The 24,185-nt window shown below is 39.0% G+C and overlaps 1 protein-coding gene across 1 annotated transcript in view; it reads right to left on the bottom strand.

Annotated features, from left to right (window-relative positions):
- Positions 1-813: 813 nt before the first annotated feature.
- TFAP2D (transcription factor AP-2 delta) overlaps positions 814-24,185 on the bottom strand; it is a 44,659-nt gene continuing 21,287 nt past the window's right edge. The window contains exons 4-8 of the mRNA XM_070956599.1: positions 22,687-22,852; positions 22,316-22,434; positions 13,535-13,676; positions 8,188-8,301; positions 814-1,033 (exon numbers count right to left, since the gene is read on the bottom strand). Coding sequence (XP_070812700.1) covers positions 814-1,033; positions 8,188-8,301; positions 13,535-13,676; positions 22,316-22,434; positions 22,687-22,852 — 761 coding nt within the window. The remainder of the gene's footprint in view (positions 1,034-8,187; positions 8,302-13,534; positions 13,677-22,315; positions 22,435-22,686; positions 22,853-24,185) is intronic.

Genomic DNA, 24,185 nt, shown 5'->3' with positions numbered 1-24,185 from the left:
GTATATCATTTCTTGCTGAGATGAAAATGGGCTAATAAGTGGAAACGCAAATAAGAAAGATATTCATTGAATGTATCATTTGACTTCTACTAAACAGAAATAAAAAGGTGATAGATTAAAGTCCAGGCTCATTCATTCTAATCTGTGATGTCATCCTGAGGCTGATCCTTGAATGAGAAGGACTCGATCTTGGTGGACTTTGACATAGCTCTGATGAGGATTATTTATAAATTCCCAGGGCTCAAATCATCAGTCCTGGCAACGTGATGGTTGTACTCTTAAGAGCTCTGAGGTTTTTCATCTTTCAGTCAGGGGTCTTTCATATGATGTCAGAAGTGAAAAGAGGCGTTCTTTCGTGTTTCATCCATCAGATGGGTGGTGCGATACAATTTTCCCCACTAGTACAAGTGTATCCCATGATCATGTATTTTCGTGATCCTGAATGGCATTTTCGAGTCTGGAAATGCCAAGAAAATGTGTATTGATGTAATGTTTGGAATGATTGATTGAATGAATGTGTGTGCACGCACGCGCGTACACACCCACATACATAAAGACACACACACAGCAGTTTCAAGAGCAACACTTAAAAATGGATAGTCTCATCACATGGTTGATATCCGTAGAGTTGTTCCGATTGGTAGATTTTTTTACAACTTTTTTCTTTTCCCCCCTTCAGTTTGGTCCACAGGAGCGAGATCACCTTCGATGAGATATACAGGCATGTATAGATATAGTTAGATAGATATATGTTTTTTTTTAAAAAAAATAACAGCAGCAAAGTTCTCTGGAAATAGATTCTGTCTGATGTTGCTAGTCTGTCTTTTCTGTTTTGCCCTCTTTCACTGCTGCCTCTGACGTTTTCCTCAGTGGGACTTTCTCTGAGTTGCTGTGTCCTTGGCCGGATTCTGCTGCTCCACCATTTTTGTGCGCTGTGTGTTTTTCCAAGTAGTTCAGCATTTCACTTAGAACAGTTTGGAAAGTGCTGAGGGCAGCACAAATCGCAGGAGTTCCAAAGCCATGAGTAATCAAACTGTAACGCAGGCAAAAAAGAGAGAAATATTGAAGAGTTTACTATATATGTGTGTGTGCGCATATTTATATCTATATCTATATATACTTGCTACCAAAATATTTATTATATTTACTTACTATTTATAAATATTTATTACTCTTGATAAAAAGAAGATTGACATCCCCCCCCCAATTAACACATCCAGGCAGATATGATGCCAAAGATGTTTTTTTCTAAATGAAGGTGCAGTGAACTCCCATGGACGCAAGTCTGCATAAATGCATGCTCTCTAAGAAATTCAGCCTAAATTGCATATGGTTACCAATTGGACTTGCCTCCTCAGGTGATAAAGGGTACGTTTCCATGAAATAAATAATCCCCATCCTCAAAGTGAATGTGTTTCATTTATTTATATGACTGTAACCTTGTTGCTGGTATCCTTAAGATTTATATTGACTGTTTCCCTATGACTATCATTAAGTGTTGTACCTTATGATTCTTGATGAATGTATCTTTTCTTTTATGTACACCGAGAGTGTATGCACCAAGACAAATTCCTTGTGTGTCCAATCACACTTGGCCAACAAAGAATTCTATTCTATTCTATTTTCCTCATAAAGGGCACAAGGGGTAAGTATTTGTGAAATGTGTATTGGCCACAGAAGCCGCACAGTCTTCAGGCAGGAGCTGTGAGTCCAAAAGAACCCCCAGCTGTGCACCATCTCCGATTTGGGGGAGTGTAACCTCAGCCAGAGTTAAAGATGGCAAAGCACTAGATGCAGGGGTTAGAGGTGGGGCTCCTAGGACCCACAGCCAACCAATCTTGTGAGAGGGTGGCAATTTTCTTTCCACCAAAGCTTCTTCTTCCCCATTCAGCCTCCAGGTACTGGGAAAGCATATTCACAGGAGCACTTAGATGGTCAGATAGTGAGATGTACATTTAACTATCATCAGCATAGTGATGATATTTGATTCTAAGCAAATGATTGAGCTCATCATAAACCGACCACCACCACGAGGTCCCTGACTGCCTTTGAAACAGCTTGTAAAACAAAGTAACTAATCAATTGATAGTAACCATGATCTAAAATTAATGTAATGAAACAGATTATAATAATAGCATTGGAGGAGCAACCAAAGCAATAAATAATTAAATGAAGAAACAAACCAACTAATCTTCATCTTTACTAAGTTCTGAATGTTGTAAGAGAAGGGGCAAACCTCACTTCCAAGCGGAAGTTATTCCATAAAGTGGTGCAACAGAGAATGTGGTACAATTAAGAGCTTCTTCCAGAAGAATCACACTGGACAGACTGCTTAGAGAATGACATCCAGCAGATACATAGGCATCACACCATCTACGGTTTCATATATCAAAATGAGCTTGTTAGATTGCACCAGAAATTTAGTGTAAACAATGGAAAGCCCATAGCATCATAGGCTCTTTGCAGGGAGCACCTACCAACAAATGGGCTGCTTTTAAGACTGCTTCATGCAGAATGCACTGCAGTAGTCCAGCCATGTAGTAATGAAGTTTCTCCTGTCAGCTTTGGAAGCCATATTAAGTCGAAAGTTTCCATGCTGCCACCTTCTCATGTGTGGGAAAGTAGGAGGGGGGATTTAGTAGAGGGGTTGTCTTTAGACATAATAGCATTCTTCCAGTCAGTCAAGGTCAGGCTGATCCTGCATCTGGAGAAGGAGTGGTCAGAGTGCTGCCTCGAGATGGGACAGATGGTGATTGGAGGATGTGATCGACTGAAGACTGAGGGGATGGTTTTGGGGTTTTGATTTACTGAGGGAAAACCTGGACCTCTCAGATTCGGGTTTTCCCAGATGTGCCAATTTACCTAAATAGAACTTTGAAAAATGCTTGCTTCAGAGTTTTTACTTGGAGTTGGTGTTTTTTCTGGAACGCTGACATTAACCATAGAGTAATGTTTGTAAGCCATTCAGAGTCACCTCTAGACAAGATGGGCATCAAATCAATCAATCAATCAATCAATCAATCAATCAAATAAATGAATAAATAAAAGAGGTCTTTTGTGAGATCTTTTTGCCTCAGGTATGACTATTGACACAAACTGGCACCTGGCCATAGCCTCTACCTTTCTATCCAGTAGTAGGTCTGATTCCAAGAGGACCTAAAGTAATTGATCTAATCCCTCAGTGCTAGCTGAACACCAGCTAATTGAAAATCTTGATGAACAAACAGTAGCTCCATCTTACCTGGGCCCAATGTCAGTCAATTTTGTCCTAGACAGAACTGTTACAGCCTCCAGGCAAACTTTCCATAGCATCATCCATAAGGCCCAGAGTGGTGATGCACAACTGGCTATTAGTGCAGTGATAATATTGAACTGATGGATGACTTCCCTCATTGGTTTTATGTAGATGTTAAACAATAGGATGAAAAGAGTAAATGTTTTGGTACTCTACAAGTGAGGCACACAATGCATCACAGTGATGCACAAAATGGTCATAATGGCCAGGTGAGATATCTGCCTATTTATTTCTCCCTGAAAAAGAGCTGACAATCCTATTGGCTGCATCCCTGCCTAGATGTCTGCATTGCCATCTCCAGGGAATGGATTGAAGGTACTTCAAATGTTTCAGTTTCCCAAGAGTCTTTTCAATTGTGGTGGAATAGAAATATGTTAAATAATAAATTGTTGCAGGGAGAATATATGGAACATTTTTGTAGAATCCAATGGCTATTCCCTTAAAGATTTGTGGCCTCTTTTTTAGGAAATCAGCTGACAAGCCAACAAAAAGCCTATGGTATTCAACAATTCATGACTCTGCATTGCAGCCAGTCCTTTGTGGAGGAATCTAGGAAAAACTTCCTAGACTGGAATTCTTAAGGCTACTAGATCAGAGCTACAAACTGCCAGGTAACCAGAGGTGCGTTTCAGCAGGTTCTGATCAGTTCTGGAGAACTGGTAGTGGAAACTTTGAGTAGTTCAGAGAACCGGTAGTAAAAATTCTGACTGGCCCTGCCCCTATCTATTCTCTGCCTCCCAAGTCCCAGCTGATTGGGAAGTAATGGGGATTTTGCAATAACCTTCCCTTGGATTGGGGAGGGAATGGAGATTTTGCAGTACCCTTCCCCCGGAGTGGAGTGGGAATGGAGATTTTACAGTATCCTTCCCTTGCCAGTAGTAAACCAGTAGTAAAAAATTTTGAAACCCACCACTGCAGGTGACCATTTACACTTAGTAAGAATTTGTGTTTCCCACCTCTCTAATGATGATCCAGATTTGTGTAACCAAAATCTAGGAGCCCTAAACTTTCTCCATTCAGAATTGTTTTGGAAATTGCTGACAGGATTTTTTGAAATTGTCCGTGTTGATGGGCCATATTGGCTGATATACTGTATGATCCAGTATGCCCAGATCCATACTGGGCCAGTATCATTCCTTTTATAGAAATAGCAAACTGATCATCACCTCCTGGGCAGAGTAAGTGTCTCATCCTCACACTGCCATTAAATTTTTTTTTTTTTAATTTCAATAGTTTGGTTATACTGAAAGGGTTCAATGAGTCTAGCAAGTTCTCAGCATAGGTTAGAAGTCTACTCTTCCTCTTGGATAAAACTGAGATTAATTATAGAGAAAGTCCTGAACATCAGTTTGTTCACATTTGCCAAGAATCTTCAGAGATCTTAAAAGAGAAAGGGAACTTTACTGCTAGTCTTTTCTAGTCATTATGTAGTTTTCTCAGAGCTTGATGGAAGGGAGGCCTCTGTTATGTTTTAATGATATTCTTTCATTGTATGTCAAAGCAGCCAAACTGCCCTCAGGACTTGGACTCTTCTTTGACAGCATCCACAAGGTACCTCACATCCTACCCGACCCTTCCACCCCTACCCCTCAAGGCTGACACAATTTAGTCTTTCTGCAAAGGAAATACTTTCATTTTCCACCAAGAAGGGGGAGAAGAAGAGGAGGATGCCATCTGTATATCTCCAGTTTCCAACAATGGCCAAGTCTGGGTATCGTTAGCAGCAGAAGTTGCTATCAAATATTTACAACATACTGTGGCTGGTGGCTGATACTCAAAGAGACTCACTTCTTTTTTTTTGCTATGCCTTGCTCATGTGAAAAACATCTGGCCCCTGGGATGGACCATGTGATTTCAACAGAGTCTACCTGCACACCATAGAATATCTTAAAAGATAATTGTTGTGTTTCATCTCAGGCTTCAACTTCAGAGAAACTACCAGCATTCCATGGAGTTGATAAAATGGTGACCTGCAGTAAACCACTCCATTCTTTACAGTAATCCACACCTTCAGATTTTTTTTAAAAAATAGAAATGCCTTTTTAACCAGCCATGCTTATGGATGGCCATCATTGTTTCACTCATCACATAATAGTCCTCAAATTAGTCCTTATGATCAGTGGTGAAATCCAATTTTTTTTTACTACCAGTTCTGTGGGTGTGGCTTGGTGGGTGTGGCAGGGGAAGGATATTACAAAATCTCCATTCCCACCCCACTCCGGGAGAAAGATACTGCAAAATCCCCATTCCCTCCCCACTCCTGGGGGAAAGATATTGCAAAATCTTCATTCCCACCACACTCTGGGGCCAGCCAGAGGTGGTATTTGCCAGTTCTCCAAACTACTCAAAATTTCCGCTACTGGTTCTCCAAAACCTGTCAGAACCTGCTGGATTTCACCCCTGCTTATGATTAATTACAATTAAACCAACATAAAACTTACTGTATCTAGTGGATAGATACAGCATAGATACAAAAAAAGGGGCAACCTAAATGATGAGGCGGCTGGAACGGCTCATCCTCGCGCTTGTACCTTTTAGCTTAGACAAATGATGGGTAAAAAGAGAGATGATACAGGTGCATGAAATCATGAATGAATTATCCAGGGCTAAAGGTAAGAAAAATAATGCAATATAGATGGAATTAAGTTTTAATCCCGCAAGATTTAGGGTTTTCCACTGAGATTAAAGGCAGACGATTTCAATATTGAAAAAAGGAAATCAGCATATAAACAATATGATTTAGAAATATGAAAACTGATGCCAATCCCTGGTAATGGCTACTAATTAGGATGGCTTCAAAAGGGGGAACTAGAAAATATAATGGAGGAATTACAGAGAGCATACCTTAAATATTAGCTGCTAGGAAACCAAAGCAGAGAAGGGCTATCATCCCTTTATCAATGCTTATCAGCTCCTTGAAAACATTTAATGGGCCATGGCGTGATGCAGAATGGCCAATGACTTGATCCAGTTGGGCTCTACTTTGGTTTTTAGGTTAGATAGTCTCATGTTTATAGCAGGCGACATAGATCTTTGCAAAAAAAAATAGTTATTGTGAAAGCCTACTTGTTTAGAGAACAAAGGTTAGACATATTTTTTTCAGGCATTTACCCTGATGTTGGAAGTAAAGACATAGTAAACATGTGGCTACTAATGGGAATCCTTTCCTCTTGACATTCTCTTTGGCAGTAGTCATATAAAATTATTTAATTAATTTTTTATTTAGTGCTTTTGTGTCAGTCTTGACTCTTGCAACTACATGGACTAGTCTATGAAATTTCTCAGCAGCATTTTTGGAAGAAATTTACCAGTGCCCCACTCCTAGGCTGAGAGAGTGACTGGCCCAAGGTCACCCGGCAAACTTTGTGCTGAAGGTAGGACTAGAACTCAAATGTCTTAACCATTAGACAAAACCAGCTCTGAAGACACAAATTAATCCCAAATGCAGTTCTGGGGGTTATATGGATGTTGACATGATCCACAAAAGTTATAAACATTATGCATTTTAATAGTGTCATTATTATAAAGAAGATATTAGGAGGATGAAGAGATTACTAGGGAGATTTGGCAACTGGAGCTCATAATTATTCTTATAGTTCTATACTTGATCTTAGTCCAAAATTATATTGGCACATGAACACATGAAATTCAATTAAATCAAGAAAAAATATGGGTGTTCTAAGAGTAGTGCTTATATTACTATTTGTTTTGAAGACAACATAGAACATAATAATTGGGGGAAAATGTACATGCTATTATAGGATAGGGAGACTATCTATGTGGACTAAATTAAAAATTGTACAACTTCTAGAATTTATAAAATAATTGTTAGAAAAATCAAGCCCATCTTTCCATTATAGATATAAGATAATGTTTCATTTGTATTTGTTCCAACCATGGTACTGTTCCATCATATTTATATAACTGATATCTGGGGGGAAAAACTAAGCAATTTTCCTCACATTGTTCTACTTAGATCAAAGTGGAATTGTATTTGAAATAAAATGCTCTTTTAGAGGCAACAGTGAAAGTGTAATATTAATATTCTTTCCCTTCATGTATCCTTAGGATGTGACACTAACTCTACTTCCTTTGAACAAGAAACATTTAGTTCTTTCAAGGATCACTAGAGGGCACCTGACCTCTTATTTATAGCATAACTGCAGTCTGGGATTAAATGAATAATTTGAGCAATCTATTTTGTTACTGTAGCTTTCCTCAGTTGTGTGGTCTTCATATGTGCCATAATCCCATGCATTTTTTGGATGCTTCATCTTTGAGTGTATCAAATTGAGGAAAGCTTCTCTATGGAATCCTAGCCTGTGTGAGTTGAGTGCAAAGTTCCCTGGATGTGGGCTTTGTGTTCTCTGACAAACAAAACCCCTGTGTACTCAACTAGACAATTTTTCATCAAAAATCCATGCAAATTATATAAAAATACATATTGATTAATCAGTTGAGATAAATGAAGAATCAATTACTTTTTAAAAAAAAACACCAAGAAGACTGACAATACTGATTTAAGAGAAATATAATAGAATGACTTGACACATAAACACAACCTTATTATTAAACCGAAAGAGTATCTTCCAGCAGTAACAGCAGATCACCAGAGGAGCTTGAAAAGCATTCTTGGTCCCAACCATTGTAAACCAAAAGATTTGCAATAAGATGTAGCTTTCTCCTGGATTGCTAGTCTCTGGAGTATTCTGACATTTCCTCATCTTTGTCTTGGAAGAGGACATGTGCAAGAAGGGCCAAAACGTCGGTTTTGGGCAAGATCTCCATATATACAACACTTTTAATACTTCTGCACAGAGAAAGTACTCTTAACACTTCAGAACTGTTTTTTAAATAAAGTTATTCCATTCAATAGATTTTGATGGTCATACCTGAAATGTGTTAAATGTCTCTGAATATCCAGATCTAATATTGGAGTAGGTCTTGAGGAACCCAAAGGAGACCTGTCTTGGCTTAGGAGATCCTGGAATTCTTTACATATTTGCCTAGAATCAAAATAGATGCATACTCATTAAGGTTACTTACCATATTCATTTAATAAATGCTTTAAGTTTCATACTACATATGCTTCCCTCAGCACAATTATACAAATATAATATATAACTACTACCACTTTATGTAAATTTCTACTAGAAGAATGGATTGCACTAGAGGCAAATGAATGCTCTTTACATAGCAGAATAGCTGACTTTCTTCCTTTGTCAGTGATCAATAGAAAAAAAAAATCCTGGATGATTTTTGTTAAGATTATCAAGAAAGAGTTTGTATCCTTAAAATTTTTGGCAGATCCCTCTGAACCTTTCCAAAAGTGGCCACTGAGTTTTGTCATTTTTTAAAAAAATGTGCCAGAAGGCAGACATTATGAAAGAGGCGGGAAGGAATCATATCAATTGTGTAAATTTAAAAGAAAAAGTTAATTCTGGTCATGGCATTGCTCATTCATGATCCTGGCTCCATTCACTTTTCGGTAGGCATTCATTTTCTCGCCTCCTCTCCAATCCCCGCACTCCCTGCTCCTGAACCTGCTACATAAAAGCCAAGTTGGACTCATGGCTTGAGAAGCTTCATTCATACATTGTACATTACTGGGTAGGGTACACCAGAAAAGATCATCTAACATCTATTCTATCAGGTCCACCTGATCCGCCAGTTGCGTCCCTTTCTGGATCAGGACTCCTTACGCAGGGTCACTCATGCCCTCGTCACCTCCCACCTGGACTACTGTAATGCTCTCTACATGGGGCTCCCCTTGAGGAGCACCCGGAGGCTCCAACTGGTTCAGAATGCAGCCGTTCCCATAACCAACTGGTTATGGGAGTGACATGGTGTTCCCATGTGACACCTCTCCTGCGCGAGCTGCACTGGCTCCTGGTGGTCTTCCAGGTGCACTTCAAGGTTTTGGTTACCACTTTTAGAGCGCTCCATGGCTTAGGACCTGGGTACTTACAGGACCACCTTCTGCCACCAGTAGCCTCTCACCGGCCAGTACGCTCACATAGAGAGGGGCTCCTCAGGGTGCCGTCGGCCAAACAGTGTTGACTGGCAGCCCCCAGGGGGAGAGACTTCTCTGTGGGGGCCATCTGGAATGAGCTCCCCCCGGAGGTACGGAGGATCCTGGATTTACGCACCTTCCGCCGTGCCCTCAAGACCTTTTTATTTCAACAGGCTGGCCTGGCCTAACTTCCCTTTTAATTGTAAATTTTAAATTTGTTTTAAAAGATTAGAGGTGTTTTAATTTGTTTTGGGCCAAATTATTTAATGGGTTTTTTATATTGTCTTTTAAATTTTGTAATTTGTGTGTTTTATCTTTTTGGCTGTTCACCGCCCGGAGTCCTTCGGGAATAGGGCGGTATATAAATCCAAAAATAAAATAAAAAAATAAAATAAAAACTATCACAATGCACCACCCACACCATCAAATTGAAACATTATTCAGTCAGAAGCCACAAAGACCTCTTGGACCGCTTCTCCTGGACACATTTGGATGGCATCCCATAGATGCCTGGCAAAGGGCTTTCCTTGCCTTTTTCATTACTACCTCTTAAGCTATATATTAAAAAATTCAAACTAGATAGGCCCGGTACTACCTTAAAAATGAAAGTAGAATGCACATAGGTTGTATTATTCGAACTGTACAGCCTGAAAAGCTGCAATGAAAACCACTAGAGTGGGTCAACCTTCTTTCAGAGGAAGCAGATTAAGCAAAGCTATGTACCTCTTGGCAGAAAGGCTCACTTTGAAAGGGTACACTGCCACATATGCAGATGCACCCATTGGCTTGCTTTTGTCTTAGTAAATGTTTTAAGATTCTGTTTGGTCACAGCAGCGTAATTGTTTTTTTATGGTTCCTTTGGGAAGCCACAGAGCCCTTTATAATAAGGCCAGCTTGCCTCTGGTATGTTTGTGCATTTTAGAACTTCTGATTGTAATGTCTGCGTGTGGCCTAATAGAAGGGGAGGCTTGTTTTCTGCCACTTTAAGTCAGTTTGGTGATTTTTTTGGATCGTGGCATGCTGATATAGCCAAAGGGGATTCTTTGAAGAGGGGTTACACATCAAGTAGGAAAGAGGTTTCCCTTTCAAAGGAAACAGAAAGCTTGCTACTTTTATGAAACCCTTTGATACTGTATGTATTCTTTTCAGTAACCTCCTTCTTGTCACCAGGTTTCAAGTCGTGGCCACGGAGAAATACAAAGACACGCCTTAGTGGACGTGGCTGTCCTTGCCTATAATCACATGCTTAGAACTAGTGCAATATAATGTAGGCAGCCTGATTGATAAACACATTGGACTGGATTCTTATAAATTAAACCCTACACAGTCCCATAAAACCACTTAAATCTGAATTATGTCATATACCTTGAATGGTTTGTGGATCAGATTATAATTCTACAATGAACTACAGAGTTGTGAAGAAACCACTTAAAGTCCTGTTGCAGTCAATGGAACTATCTGGGTCTTCTGTTTGTATGCCAACAGCATGACTTCATTCAATGCAACCAATGTATTTTGTCCACTGTACTATAAAAAATTGTGAGATGTAAATGCCTTATTCCCTAATGTGTAAATAATGTATATATGGGACATCGGGGGTTAACTTATTCTTTGGTTCCTAATGTATTCATAATTCACCACTCCCATTCTTGGCTCCACCCCTTGTATATATAAGGAGCCACCTTCACCATTTTCCTTGCTTCTATCTGTGAATATTCAGTGAATATAGAATGCCTGTTATAATTAAAGAGAAATATATTTAAACCTCTAACTCTTATTATCATTATTGAGTCTGATCCTGAAAATATTGCAACAAAAATGATGAATTAGGAGATCAAATACATCTTACTATGTTCCATGACTTGGTACAAATTTGGGGCGGGGGGGGGGGAGGGAATGAAGCAGACCTGGGCATATTTGTTTGAGTAAATCCTCACTGAACAATTTCATAATCTCTAGAATTGGCCTGAGAATTATCAGTAGAATTTACTTGTGAATCAGACTAGATTCAAATCTATGATTAAGGTGATTTGATTGATTATTATTGATTAAAAGAGCCATGGTGGTGCAGTGGTTAGAATGCAATACTGCAGGCTACTTCTGCTGACTGCCAGCTGCCAACAGTTTGGCAGTTCGAATCTCACCTGCTCAAGATTGACTCAGCCTTCCACTCTTCTGAGGTTGGTAAAATGAGGACCCAGATTGTTGGGGGCAATATGCTGACTGTAAACTGCTTAGATAGGGCTGTAAAGCACTGTGAAGTGGTATATAAATCTAAGTGCTATTGCTATTGCTATTGCTATTATATTACCACAGAAAGTAAGTATGAAAGTTTTTTCCCCCAAGAATACCTTCTTAAATCCAGAATACCTGTGCACAGTTTACCAGTATTTCTTAAACTGTTTGATAAATGCTTAATTTACATAATAAGATAAGAATTCCATAGATAAAGAATACTTAATTTCTATGTTTCATTGCAAGAGCAAATCACTGTGGCAGCAGCTCAACTCTCTGGTTTGTCCCTCACTGTTCTTGTTAACTGCAGAATCTACAATCTGTTCATCTAACATGCTGATATTAATGATGTTAGAATCCCAAAAAACTTTGCTCAAAGTTCAAACCAACTTCTCCAATTTTACTGGAACTGTTTCAAGTATTCCAGAAATATTCTGAATAAAAAGAAGGCTCAAGCTCAGAAAACATTTGGAATGATCAATAAGTATTAGTAGAAGGATGATAAAGGTGGCACAACCCATTTTTGAACTTGAAACTTTTGTATTATATAGGCTTTGAGTCCCTAATTGACATATCTATGGGGAACTTTCTGAAGCTGTATTCTTACATCACTTACAGATTTTTTTTTCTAAATAAAGCTTTCCAAGAAAGAAAGAAAGAAAGAAAGAAAGAAAGAAAAAAAGAAAGAAAGAAAGAAAGAAAGAAAGAAAGAAAGAAAGAAAGAAAGAAAGAAAGAAAAATGACTCTTTCTGGTTAAGTTCTAATTAACTGTAAGAGGGTAATGATGATATAAGAGCACAAAACCATCCATTCATCACTTTTTTTTTTTTTTAATTTGATTTATATGCCGCCCTTCTCCGGAGACTCAGGGCGGCTTACAGTGCATTAAGCAATAATAACTTGACTATGAATCATCGGATGGTCGATGCTTCTAGGCATTATCAGCAAGTTTGTGAGAAAAAAAAGTCTAATCTCTCTCAACTGTCCTTTGCCACCCAATTAGCCTAGCAAAATAGTAGAGTAGTGGTGGGTTTCTACCGGTTCGCCCCAGTTCGGGCAAACCGGTAGTGGCGGCGGTGGGAGGCTCTGCCCACCTACCCGGATGTCATCATGGACACTCTGCGCATGCGCAGAAGCGCCCCACGCATGCACACTCCCAGTTCCGAACCAGTAGCAAAGGTAAGTGGAAACCACTACTGCAGTAGAGGTATGATGCTGGATGAAACTGTATTTTTTTTCCTATGAAAATAAAATCAAGAGAAAGAAAAGGAAATAATTTCTACAATTTAAAGATAAGGAAAAGTACCCCGCCAAGTGATTTGGCATCCTATATTTGACAATGTCGCATAGACCTTTCAAAAAGTTTTCTTTTGACTGCCAATATATTATTAGAAATGATTTATAGAGCGTATCCCTTGTTCTTTCTAAATAAATCTCAATCAGTTCAATGTAAATGGATTTATTAGTAACTATGGTCAGAATAGTTACCACAGGTGCATATTTGACTATATTAAGATATATATGAAGGAATGTTACTTTGTGCATGTCTGTGGGCCTCAGCATCCCCTCTGGGTCTGTGCCAGTGGTGGGTTGCCCCCGGTTTGCACCGGTTCTATAGAACCAGTAGTAAAACCAGCGGGAGGCTCCACCCGACCCCGATGTCATCAAAACACTTCTGCACATGCGCAGAAGCTTCTGTGCTTGCGCAGAAGAGCGCACGTGCACACGAGCAAAGCGAGCACATGCACACGGCCCCACTGCGAACTGGTAGTAAAGGCAAGTAGACTCACCCCTGGTCTGTGCATACCTTAAAGTACCAAAATATAAATAAATATTATCTTCTATGCTTTTATTGTTTTATTATTTATGTATTTGACTTGTTAAATCCACCTAACTTCAAAACCATTTGCCTTGGAAGCCTAGTATAGGGTTAAAATAAGCAGTTAGCTTCTAGAGTCACATGTGAACAAGGTAGCATTTAAATAACTTACTTTGTCGCTAGGATCATTTTTTTCCTTGCTGTCTGTTCCTTCTGTTCCATGTGTTGCCTGGCAAGATGTTCTCCAACTGCCTTGGCTGGGAATTCAGTTTCACACGTATAGCCAAAGTCCCTGGCCAAATGCAAAGCTTCTCCTGCGACCAGACAAAATACCAGTGAATTATACAAGCAGCATGTTTTATAAGTAGGCTCTTTTAAAACCTTGGTTAGTTAAAAAGACTCTTGGTTTTTGCCTGAGATGAATCACTCGAGAATATCACCGCCCATGAGAAGACAGCATCTCCTTATCCTTTTAAAATTCATAAACAGCAAGGAGGAAAATCAGCAGCAGTTCTTAACATTAGGAGGTTTCACCTGAATAGAAAGAAATGGAGTTAACTTCTCAGCTGAAATATTGCTGCCATTTCAGCTCTTCCGGTGCTGGAGTTGGATGGAATGAAAGCTGCTAGCTAAAAGCTAAGAGAAGGATCTAATGGAAGTTGCCGAAAGAAGGGAGTGAACCTCCCTCAATCACCTCCCAAAGAGAATATGATTTATAATGCAAGTTTTGTACCCTCCAACTAGAGAAGTAGAAACAATTACTTCCTCCCCAGGTGTTACCATATTTTTACGGGATTTTCCTACTATTTCTATTACTTTTCAGCACTTACAAGCACTTTGTGAGTCTGTGTACTTTGTCACTGTTTTGTTTCCTTTGGATCTTTCATGTATTATTCATTTGAAGGGTCTTTACACTGCGCCAAAGGCCAATGGGACTGAGATGCTGGATGGTTTGCTCAAGGTTGTGCCTGTGGCTTGACCAAAAATAAATCCTCACCTCTGAAGCCAACCTTGAGCTACATGTTTTGTTCATCCCATCATCCAGATATCAGGCATGTGCTCCGTGCCTTGATAGTCTTTCTTGAGAATTGAAATCCAATTTTGAAGAAGCCAATGCATGCTAGAGGGATACCATGTGAACAACTGGAGTGGGTGAAGCAACTACATGCCAATATTAGCTTGTCTTACTAATTTCTTACTAATATAAATTGGATGAATTCAATTTTTCCTCAACATTTCATCTGTGTGACTCAAATTCAGTTCACCGTAGTGAAGATTTGTTTAAGCACTTGCATTTGTTTTAATGCATAGCTCTCCAAACAATGCACTTTTCTTTGCATAATGATTTATTTGTTTGATTTCTATAGCTGCCCACCTCAAAGAATTGAGCCTGGGCAGCAAACAATCATAAAACAATTAAAAACCATTACAAAATTTATATGTATGTATGTATGTATGTATGTATCTGTCTGTCTGTCTGTCTGTCTGTCTGTCTGTCTGTCTATCATCTATCTATCTATCTATCTATCTATCTATCTATCTATCTATCTATCTATCTATCTATCTATCTATTTATCTATCTCTATACCTATCTCTCTCTCTCTCTAGATATCTATCTATATATAGATAGATATAGATACACACACATACACGGCAGCCAAGAAAAAATATGTCATCATAGATGTCAATACAGCCAGGAAACAGGACTCTTAACACATTTGGGGCCTTAGGCTTGGGCACAAAACCAAGTCTTCTTATAAAAGGCCAACAGGGTTGGGGCCATCCTCAACTCTGAATGGAGAATGTTCCAGAAGGCAGGGACTGTGGCAGAGAAGGCACATCACCTTGTCTCCACCATCTGACATTCCTTGGCTGATGGGACACAGCATGCCCAGCCTAATATTAGCATTTTGCCCAACCTGAATTAGCATTTTACCTAATATACCCAATTCTTCTAAAATATTTTCTACCACTGTGTATATGTGTTGATAACTTGATATATTTGATTTCTATCTTACCTACGTTTTTAACTAGAAAATTTCACAGAAATTTTTAAGTCTAATATAGCTCAGGAATTTAGTCATAAAGGTGAAAGTAGAAAACTCTGTATCTGAATACAAGACAAACACATTTTGATATTCTTTTAACACAGTCAGAGGTGTGATCTTGTGATCCATTGACAAATTTATTTATTTATTTATTTATTGGTTCGATTTATATGCCACCCTTCTCCAGAGACTCAGGGTGGCTTACAATGCATTAAGCAATAGCCTTCATACTTTTGAATATACCTGCTTAGTAGGGCTTTTGCCCCCCACCAAGTTCTTTTTTATACAAAGTCATCTTATTGCCCCCACAATCCGGGTCCTCATTTTACCTACCTCGAAAGGATGGAAGGCTGAGTCAACCTTGAGCCTGGTGAGATTTGAACTTGCAGTAATTGCAGGCAGCTGGTGCTACTTAACAGCACTTTAGTCTGCTGCGCCACCAAGGCTCTTCAGAACATATGATAGAACTTTATTCAAGAAAAAAAAACTGCTGACAGAACACTTAAACAACATTTGCTATTTTTAATGCTTGCCAGATTGGGTTTATTTGATAAAATGATGGTAATCTTGGGAAAGTGCCAGTTCACAATCATCCCTTCTTCTCTTTTGTTATAGGTCTGTGAGTAAATATGAGCTTTGTATGTATGCATGAATACATGGGTGAACGTAGCGGACTTATTTCCTCGTTCAATATCTTAATCAGAAACACCTCTGATGTATCATGAAACTCATTCTGTTTTCAATAGCCTGCAATCTTACTTGAGAAAAGAATGATATAGGGTGCATTCAGCCCAAAGTACTAGAAGAATAAATGTTGGCTATAATGCCTGGAAAGAAGTTTTATAATAAATAATTACAAGAACAAGAAAAACAATGAGGAGCAGAATTCTCTTCCGATGTATTGCTAGCCTAGCCACATCTTTGATCCAGAGAAGCAGCCACATAAAGAAAGACTGATAGGTGAACAGGCACAAAATCTAGTCTTTAAAGTACAAATAGGAGGTAGATATTAGACCTCTCCAAGAAAAGGGACCCTACTTTGATAAGTTGTAGGAGGGCAGTGGTTGAAAATGGTGATGAGCGAGTAGCACATTCTGATTTGCAGAGAATAATTGGGTTTTTCTTATAGAGTTAGGGAAGACCCCCAAGGAAGGGCAAAACAAGACACCCATGGAAAAAAAATCCTTTTGTCCCCCTTTCTATTTTCTAGAATTGCTATGGACATTGCTGGTCCCTTGCCAAAGTCAGCCAAAGGAAATCAGCCTAGCCTTGTAATTTCTGATTATGCTATGAGATGCCCTGCGGCAATTCCCTTCTGCAGTTACCACAAAAGTCATTGCCAATGAGTTGCTTAAACTGTTCAGTAGAGTGGGTGTACCTAATGAGATTTTCACAGATCAAGCCCCAAACTTCCAATCTGTTTTGCTAAGGCATTTATATATAGCACTGGGGATATCTGGCAGGAGAACCCACAGACAGATGGATTAACTGAATGATTAAATCAGACTCTGAAAAACATGTAAAAGAAACCTGCCCAGGATGATTCAAACACTGGAACGCGTGCCTTCCTTATATAGAGAAGAGTCACAGGCTTTCCACAGGAAGCAGCCCTTTTAAGTTATGCTGTGTGGAAGATAATCAAGAAATGTCATAGATGGGGTGAAGGACAGTTGGACTAGTAAAGTTCCTAATAAAGTTCTCAGTCAAGGAGAAAAACTGCAGAAACTAGGTGACAAGGCAAGGAACACCCAAAACTACTGCCAAATATGCAAAATGCAGGTATGATATAAAAGCCAGAAACAAATCACTAGAAAGGGACAGATAGAGTGTAGCTTCTGCTGCCTGCCAGGAATGCAAGATGCAATCCACAAAGCAGAACCTGCCAACCGCAAAATAGACTTGAGGGTGAAGAAACCACAGCCTGTCATGTCAACCAGTGGATTGAAAGAAAACAGCTAAGTCTAGAATTGTGAGCTCCTAGGTTGGATTATTCAGCAGAGCAATTGTCACATACACTCATACCGAATGCATTGAGACATAGGTAAAATTCAGCTTATCTTCTCAACAAAAAGCAGATCTAAGAAGTCTTCATTGATATTTTTACAAATAAGCCAGGCACTACTACATTAGTAGAGCACAGAAACAGAGATCATATTACATATCATATTACACAGATGCCCTGAAGAAAGAAGGGGGAAAAAAATCTGTTCTTGACTAGTAAAATGGTCTTCACACATAGTTTTAGTTCCTAAGACAAAAAAGAAGTTAAATTTTGTGTAGACCTAAGACTTCTTAAGCAAGCAACTGTTTGATAGTTAGCCTGGCCTAAGAATAGAAAATCTAATAAACATATATGGAAAATACTTATTTACTTTGGATTTAAGTAAGGGATATTGACAAATTTCTTTCAAGGAAACTCCCAAAGTAAAATCAAAGATGCTTTTTTCAAGGGGCAACTGGACTTTCTGGTTGTCAAGAGACTTTCTACCAGAAAGTCCAGTTGCCTCTTGAAAAAAACACCTTTGGGACAACCATAACCTAGATGACTGGGAACTTCCATTGACTCTCCCAAAGTGAAAGCTTCTTCTGTACAGGCAGTCCTCATTTAGGAATCACAACTGGGAGCCACAACTCAGTCATTAAGCAAAATGGTTACTATGTGAATCCATGACTGCACATATGAACTTCAGCTTTCCTTTGCTTTACAGAGCAGCAAAGCTTACATATGTGAGGATTTGGTGCAAAGGTATATTTTCATCACCAGTGTATTGTAATTGCAAACTGTTGCTGTTTGAGGAATTTGCTATACAAGGACTACCGTATCTGTATTTCACATACTCTCCAGAGACCAAATATTTGTGGGCCAGGGAAAATGCTACGAACCATATTTGGATGATATTGTTATTTACTGTAGAAGAGCATGAGGAACAATTGAAGATTGTTCCAGTCTTTTCCAGTCTTAAAGTAGCCAATTTACTGTAACTATTAATCTAGATGAATTTCAATTGCGCTTTTCTGAACTGTATTACTTGGGACTCCTTGGTGTTTTCTGAACTTGTTTGGTAGCTTGCTTGCTTGCAGATGTTTCTTTACCTAATTATTTGAGATAGTCCAGGGGTGTCAAACTGGATTTCTTCAAGGGCCAGATCAGAATTGTAGTTGTCCTCTGCGGGCTGGCCAGGAAAGGGAGGGAGGGAGATGGGACGGACGGCAGATGGGACGGATGCCTCCTGCAGCACTCTGCCAGCCACTCTGCACCCTGGAAGGCCTCCTGCAGCACCCTGCCAGCTAAAGTGGGGCATGGGGAGATGCCTGTGCTCCCCATGGCCCATTTTGGCCAGCAGGGTGCTGCAGGAGGCTGTCCAGGCTGAAAAAGGGGCAATGGGAGGGCTGTGCATGGCTCCCCTCACCATTTTTGCTAGCAAAAACACCATGGGTTGGTCTTTTGCTATTTCCAGGCTGGCCCAATGGGCCAGATCTAAGCACCCTGTGGGCCGAATCCGGCTCGCGGGCCTTGAGTTTGACACCCCTGGGATAGTCGGTATGAATGAATGTGGGGTTTGCTTCCCCTTGATATACAATAGCTTGCCCTAGTAGTTTTGATGGGAGTGTTGTTTTCTCTTTGGCAATTCCTTGATTAGGGTATTGTTTTCTGTTTGTAATATTAATCCCTGTTTATCTGTATGTCGGTTGCTAGAAAAGATGTGTTCTGGTCTTTTTTCTTCTTCTTAGCGTTTTAGATTGCCTCTTTTGAAACTATACAAATATGGTTTATTTCTACTCTGTTTCCCCAAAAATAAGACATCCCCTGATAATAAGCCCAATTGGCTTTTGGACGCATGTGCTAAAATAAGCTTCCCCCCCAAAATAAGCCCTCCCCAATAATATTTAAACGCAGAGCTGGAAATCAGGTAAGGCGGCAAGAGGAGCCCCATCTTGCACCATGCGCCCCCAAATAATAAGACCTCCCCAAAAATAAGGCCAAGCGCTTATTTCGAGGTTCAAAAAAATATAAGACAGGGTCTTATTTTCAGGAAAACATGGTATGTATCTGTTGATGGTCTATGTCTTATTTAGGTTACACCATTAGCCTGATGTCTTACAACCTCCAATATCCAAGATGGAAGTAAGATCTTCCCCAGAGCCGTGAGATTCTATGGCTGATTAGTACCTTATTTTTAATCGAAGCAGGGATATTTTCAGTTCTGTATATAGAGTCAATGGCATCAAAATGGTGAATACAGCTAGGTGATCAAACCCCTGCCTCTTTTATGTTTGTGTCCATAATGCATATGATTCACCATAAAAGGAGGGGGGGGTCATCAACCACTCAGTTGCATCCACCATTTTGATGCTGGATATCCCTGCTGCAATGCAAAACCTCTCTACGTGTAACCAGGAGGCAGCTCAATAAAGTTCACTAAATTCCCAAGTGTAAACAGGCATTTCTAGATTTAAAAGAGAGCTTTGTGTAGGCATCCTGTGTTAAGAGGGAACCTTTCTTTTGTTCTGTGCATTGATGCTTCTGATGTGAGGGTGAGAGCAGTGTTAATGCAATAATTTTAAAATGAGGTATATTGAACCTTTTATCTTTCAAAAAGTTCTTACCAAGGGAAAAGGGATATGTGGGATCAAAAATTCACAGCAATCACAGTTCACAAATTTCAACTTTGGTTAGAAAGAATGAAATATTCCTAATAGAGGAGTGGCAAACTGGTATTTGACACTGTAATCATACCAATTTGTTCTTTTGTGTTGTTCAGGAAAACAGCACCACATTGCTCATTTCCTGCCTAGATAGGGAACTGACCTAGAGATTGTTATCTATAGCAGAACTACAAATGAACCATTGTGAAGGCCTCAGAAAAATAAATCTTCCCCAGGAGGAAGTAATATGATGTGCCTCTAGCTGCTATGACTATTTGCTGGCTCATCGTACTGAGCCTGGTGGCGCAGCAGACTAAAGCACTGTTATTAACATCAAGCTGTCTGCAATTACTGTAAGTTCAAATCTCACCAGGCTCAAGGTTGACTCAGCCTTCCATCCTTTCTAAGGTAGGTAAAATGAGGACCCAGATTGTGGGGGCAATAAGCTGACTTTGTATAAATATACAAAAGTATGAAGGCTATTACTTAACACATTGTAAGCCGCCCTGAGTCTCCAGAGAAGGGCGGCATATAAATCAAATTAAAAAAACAAAAAACTTGTCCGTGGCATAGCCACCATATCACTTTGTGCCAGAATGGAAGTAGTGGCTGGCAACCCAGATGAATGTAGCTATTGATTTATAGTTAAAGTTATAAAAACAATGTGCTGAAGGTTTGTTACACCAAGGAAAAACTGAAGAAGTTTGCTGAAGACAGTTGATATGGAGAAAAATGCTAGCGTTCTACAGAGGATGATGATGGCAATATATGATCTATTCTGTGCAGATGGATAAAGATAAAGGATAAAAGTCAAACTATTTTATCACCCCAAGAAAAGCCAGTTAATAACCTGAAAAATTATCTTGCTTTGCAGTATAAAATACAAATAGCATCTCTGTATTATCAAGAATTGAGAGGAAGGAGAAATTCACAATGGAACCCCAGTGTACTTAGTTAAGTTTATCAAGTGAGGCTAAGAGAAAAAGACTGTTGTTGCCTACAAATATTCTGGAGTTGTGGACTGAATTTTTTAAAAAATCAAATCCTAAAAGCCCACATCAGCCATAATCTGATTTATGGAGAAGGCTGAAATATTAAAACACTTTCTCCTAAGCCATAGATGTATTTCATATTCTCCTGTCCTCTATGAGGAAAATGTAAACAATGATGGAGAAATACAAGACTCCCTTTTCTACTCTTTACTCATCCTCCTGCAAAACTAAAGCTGCAACAATGCTATACATTATTTCTAGTTTACAAACACTTTATTTCTTATCAGTTTACCCAACTGAGGCTATGGTGAGGGACTGAAAAAAAATGTATGCTATTTTACTGAAAGAAAAGCTAGCCATACTGTTAGGACAAAACATCATTTTTGAATTTTTTATTTCTCAATTGCTCATGTAAGAACAACACATTGGTGCCTAAACAGTCTCTCTCATACATAGGTTAACTGATAATCCCACTAATAAAAGTGGATAATATTCTTTAAACTGCTAAAACATAATCTGAGAGTTAATTTTGTGTGTGTTTTAAGACCTATTTTGGAGGCTGATCATTGGTTTATTCCTACATATTTCTTAATACCATAAATGTAGACGTGTCAACAAAAACATTTATGTGCCACAGTAACTATTTTGTCAATTAACTTTTGTAATTGAGTGCATCCTGCTAAGGATTTACAATAAATATTAGCATGACTCTATTATTTTTTTAAAATTTCCCTTTCTATCCCCCCCTGCTCCATTCTCTCTCCAATTATTTTTCCACCTCATATAAAATTTAGAAGTGAATTACCATGGGAATCTTCAGGAATCATGCCACTTATATTAATTTCCTGATTTTACAGTCTTTGTCTAACTATTTTTAAGATCTTCTCATTTGTTTCCGAGTACTCCGAAATGTAGGGGATGCGGTGGCTCAGTGGCTAAGATGCTGAGCTTGTCGATCAAAAGACCGGCAGTTCAGTGGTTTGAATATCTAGTCGAAAGCATGTAAAAAATGCAAGTAGAAAAATAGGGACCACTTTGGTGGGAAGGTAACAGCATTCTGTGCGCCTTTGGCCACATGACCATGGAGACGTCTTTGGACAGCGCTGGCTCTTTGGCTTTGAAACGGAGATGAGCACCGCACCCTAGAGTTGGGAACAACTAGCACATATGTGCAAGGGGAACCTTTACCTTTTTTACTCAGAAATGTAAGTGTAGCCCAGGAGCAGAAGCCAAAAAGTCTAACATCACAGTTAGAACAAATCTTACCTTCCACCAAGGATGTCAAGAGGGTGACATTGGCTGCTTTTCTCCTTCCAGCAGGCAGATTGAGGCCCAGCCTGTCCAGTTTCTCTCTTAAACACCGCCCTCCATTTTTGGATTTTGCTCTATCAGGAAAGAAATGTGGAGGAAGGTGAAGACAATCTTCTCTTTAGCTTTGCTGGCATTTGTTTTCGATTATTTGATTATTTACAAATATCCACAATCTCTGCTTAAGAGTTGCCTGTTCTTAGTTTGCAAGTTAACAACTTTACTTCTACAAGAATAAATAAAATGAAACAATAAGCAAGGATATGGATGCTCTTCTTCCCTCTTCTGATCTTTATATGCCCTCATGCACTTAGTTTTTTGTTTCTTACCTTCTCAAAATCCCTCCCAAAAGAGAGGCATTGAGACATTCTGGTGGAGACAATCGCCTTTTCACTTCTGCAATGGTCACTTTGTATTTGGAAGTGGAGCTGAGTAACGATAAGCGACCGGGAACTGAGCAAAAGAGATCCGTGGGATTAACGACACATGTACCACCTGAAATGTAGATTAAAGTACATTGTAAAAGGTTCAGCCCAAGAGTTTGTCAGCTGAAATGGTACTGGTGACACTGAAATCTTTGCCAGTTTTATCACTTTCAAAAGCACATCTCAATAAGCAGAAGAATTGAAATGTTTTAAAAGTACAAAAATAATTCATAAATAGAGATACAATTTAGATTTGTGGTGGAGATCTTTATTTCTTTTACAGTGAGTTCCTGCAAAGGAAAACCACACATGTGGCTTCCATTTAAAACAACTGCTGGTATCAGAAGAAGGTAGAAATGCTGGGTGGGAAGAAATGCCTAGCACACTGAAATAGCCACAATAAATTGCATAATGTCATATGCACAATAATGCCATAATCCAAATTATAATTATAATTCCATTATAATTCTTGTGTCCCAGTGTCTGGTGCAAGCCCCTGAACTGTGGGATGTTGTCACTACATTGTGTTATTTGTTTCCCCCTTACTTCCCGTGTGGATCCATAAGCCGTGGATCTAAATTTCCATATGCCTGTTTAAAGGTTGTGGCACACAAATCCATGGCCCTTTAGATTAAAAACAGACAACCAATCTATATATCCATCCCAGTTCTGCCTTAGCCAGCTGTGTGACCTTGGGCCTGCGTGACCTTGGGACCTCTCCCTTTCAGCCCTAGGAAGAAGGCAAAGGCAAACAACTTCTAAAAATCTTGTCCAGGAAATTGCCAGGAGTCAAAACTGGCTTAAAGGTCCATCTTTATTTATGCCATCTCTATCTATCATGCCTTTGCACTCAGGAATAGCCTCCTTTTAAAAATTCAATCAGTGTTGTTGGCATTCTGACATTTTTAATAAACTGTCTTATTTCAGGAAACCTTTGAGATATGAAGTGACTCCACTTTTTATTGGTTTGGAAGTGTGTGGTGTTGTTCAGATCAATTTTATCTTTTTTATTTTATTTTGATGTATTATATGGGCTGTCTCATTGCTGCTAAGAGTCTTTTTTTACTGTGATGGGTATAAAACGAATAAATAAAGAAATACAATTTGTTATCATTAACTTCAGATATTTGCCCCAATTCTTAAGTGTAAATAATAATAGTTATATACTAAAATACCAATATGATGAGAAAAATCACAGAAACACACAATTGATGGATGTTTCTTATCACGGATTTAAAAGAAGAGAAGCAATTATATTATTATTTTATTTGTTCATTTCATTTGGTAACCTCCTCCATTAAAAGGTAACAAAACAAATTAAAAACTAAAAATACCATGAAGGATAGTAAAAAAAAAAAGTAATAAAATGAGCACCAGTGAAACCAAAACCACATTTGCTATCA

Source organism: Pituophis catenifer, unplaced genomic scaffold, assembly GCF_029215685.1.
Source record: "Pituophis catenifer annectens isolate HBS135680 unplaced genomic scaffold, rPitCat1.0.hap2 SCAF_1, whole genome shotgun sequence".
NCBI lineage: Eukaryota > Metazoa > Chordata > Lepidosauria > Squamata > Colubridae > Pituophis > Pituophis catenifer.
Note: the sequence above shows the minus strand (reverse complement) of the source record. Positions and strands in the feature narration are given on the sequence as shown.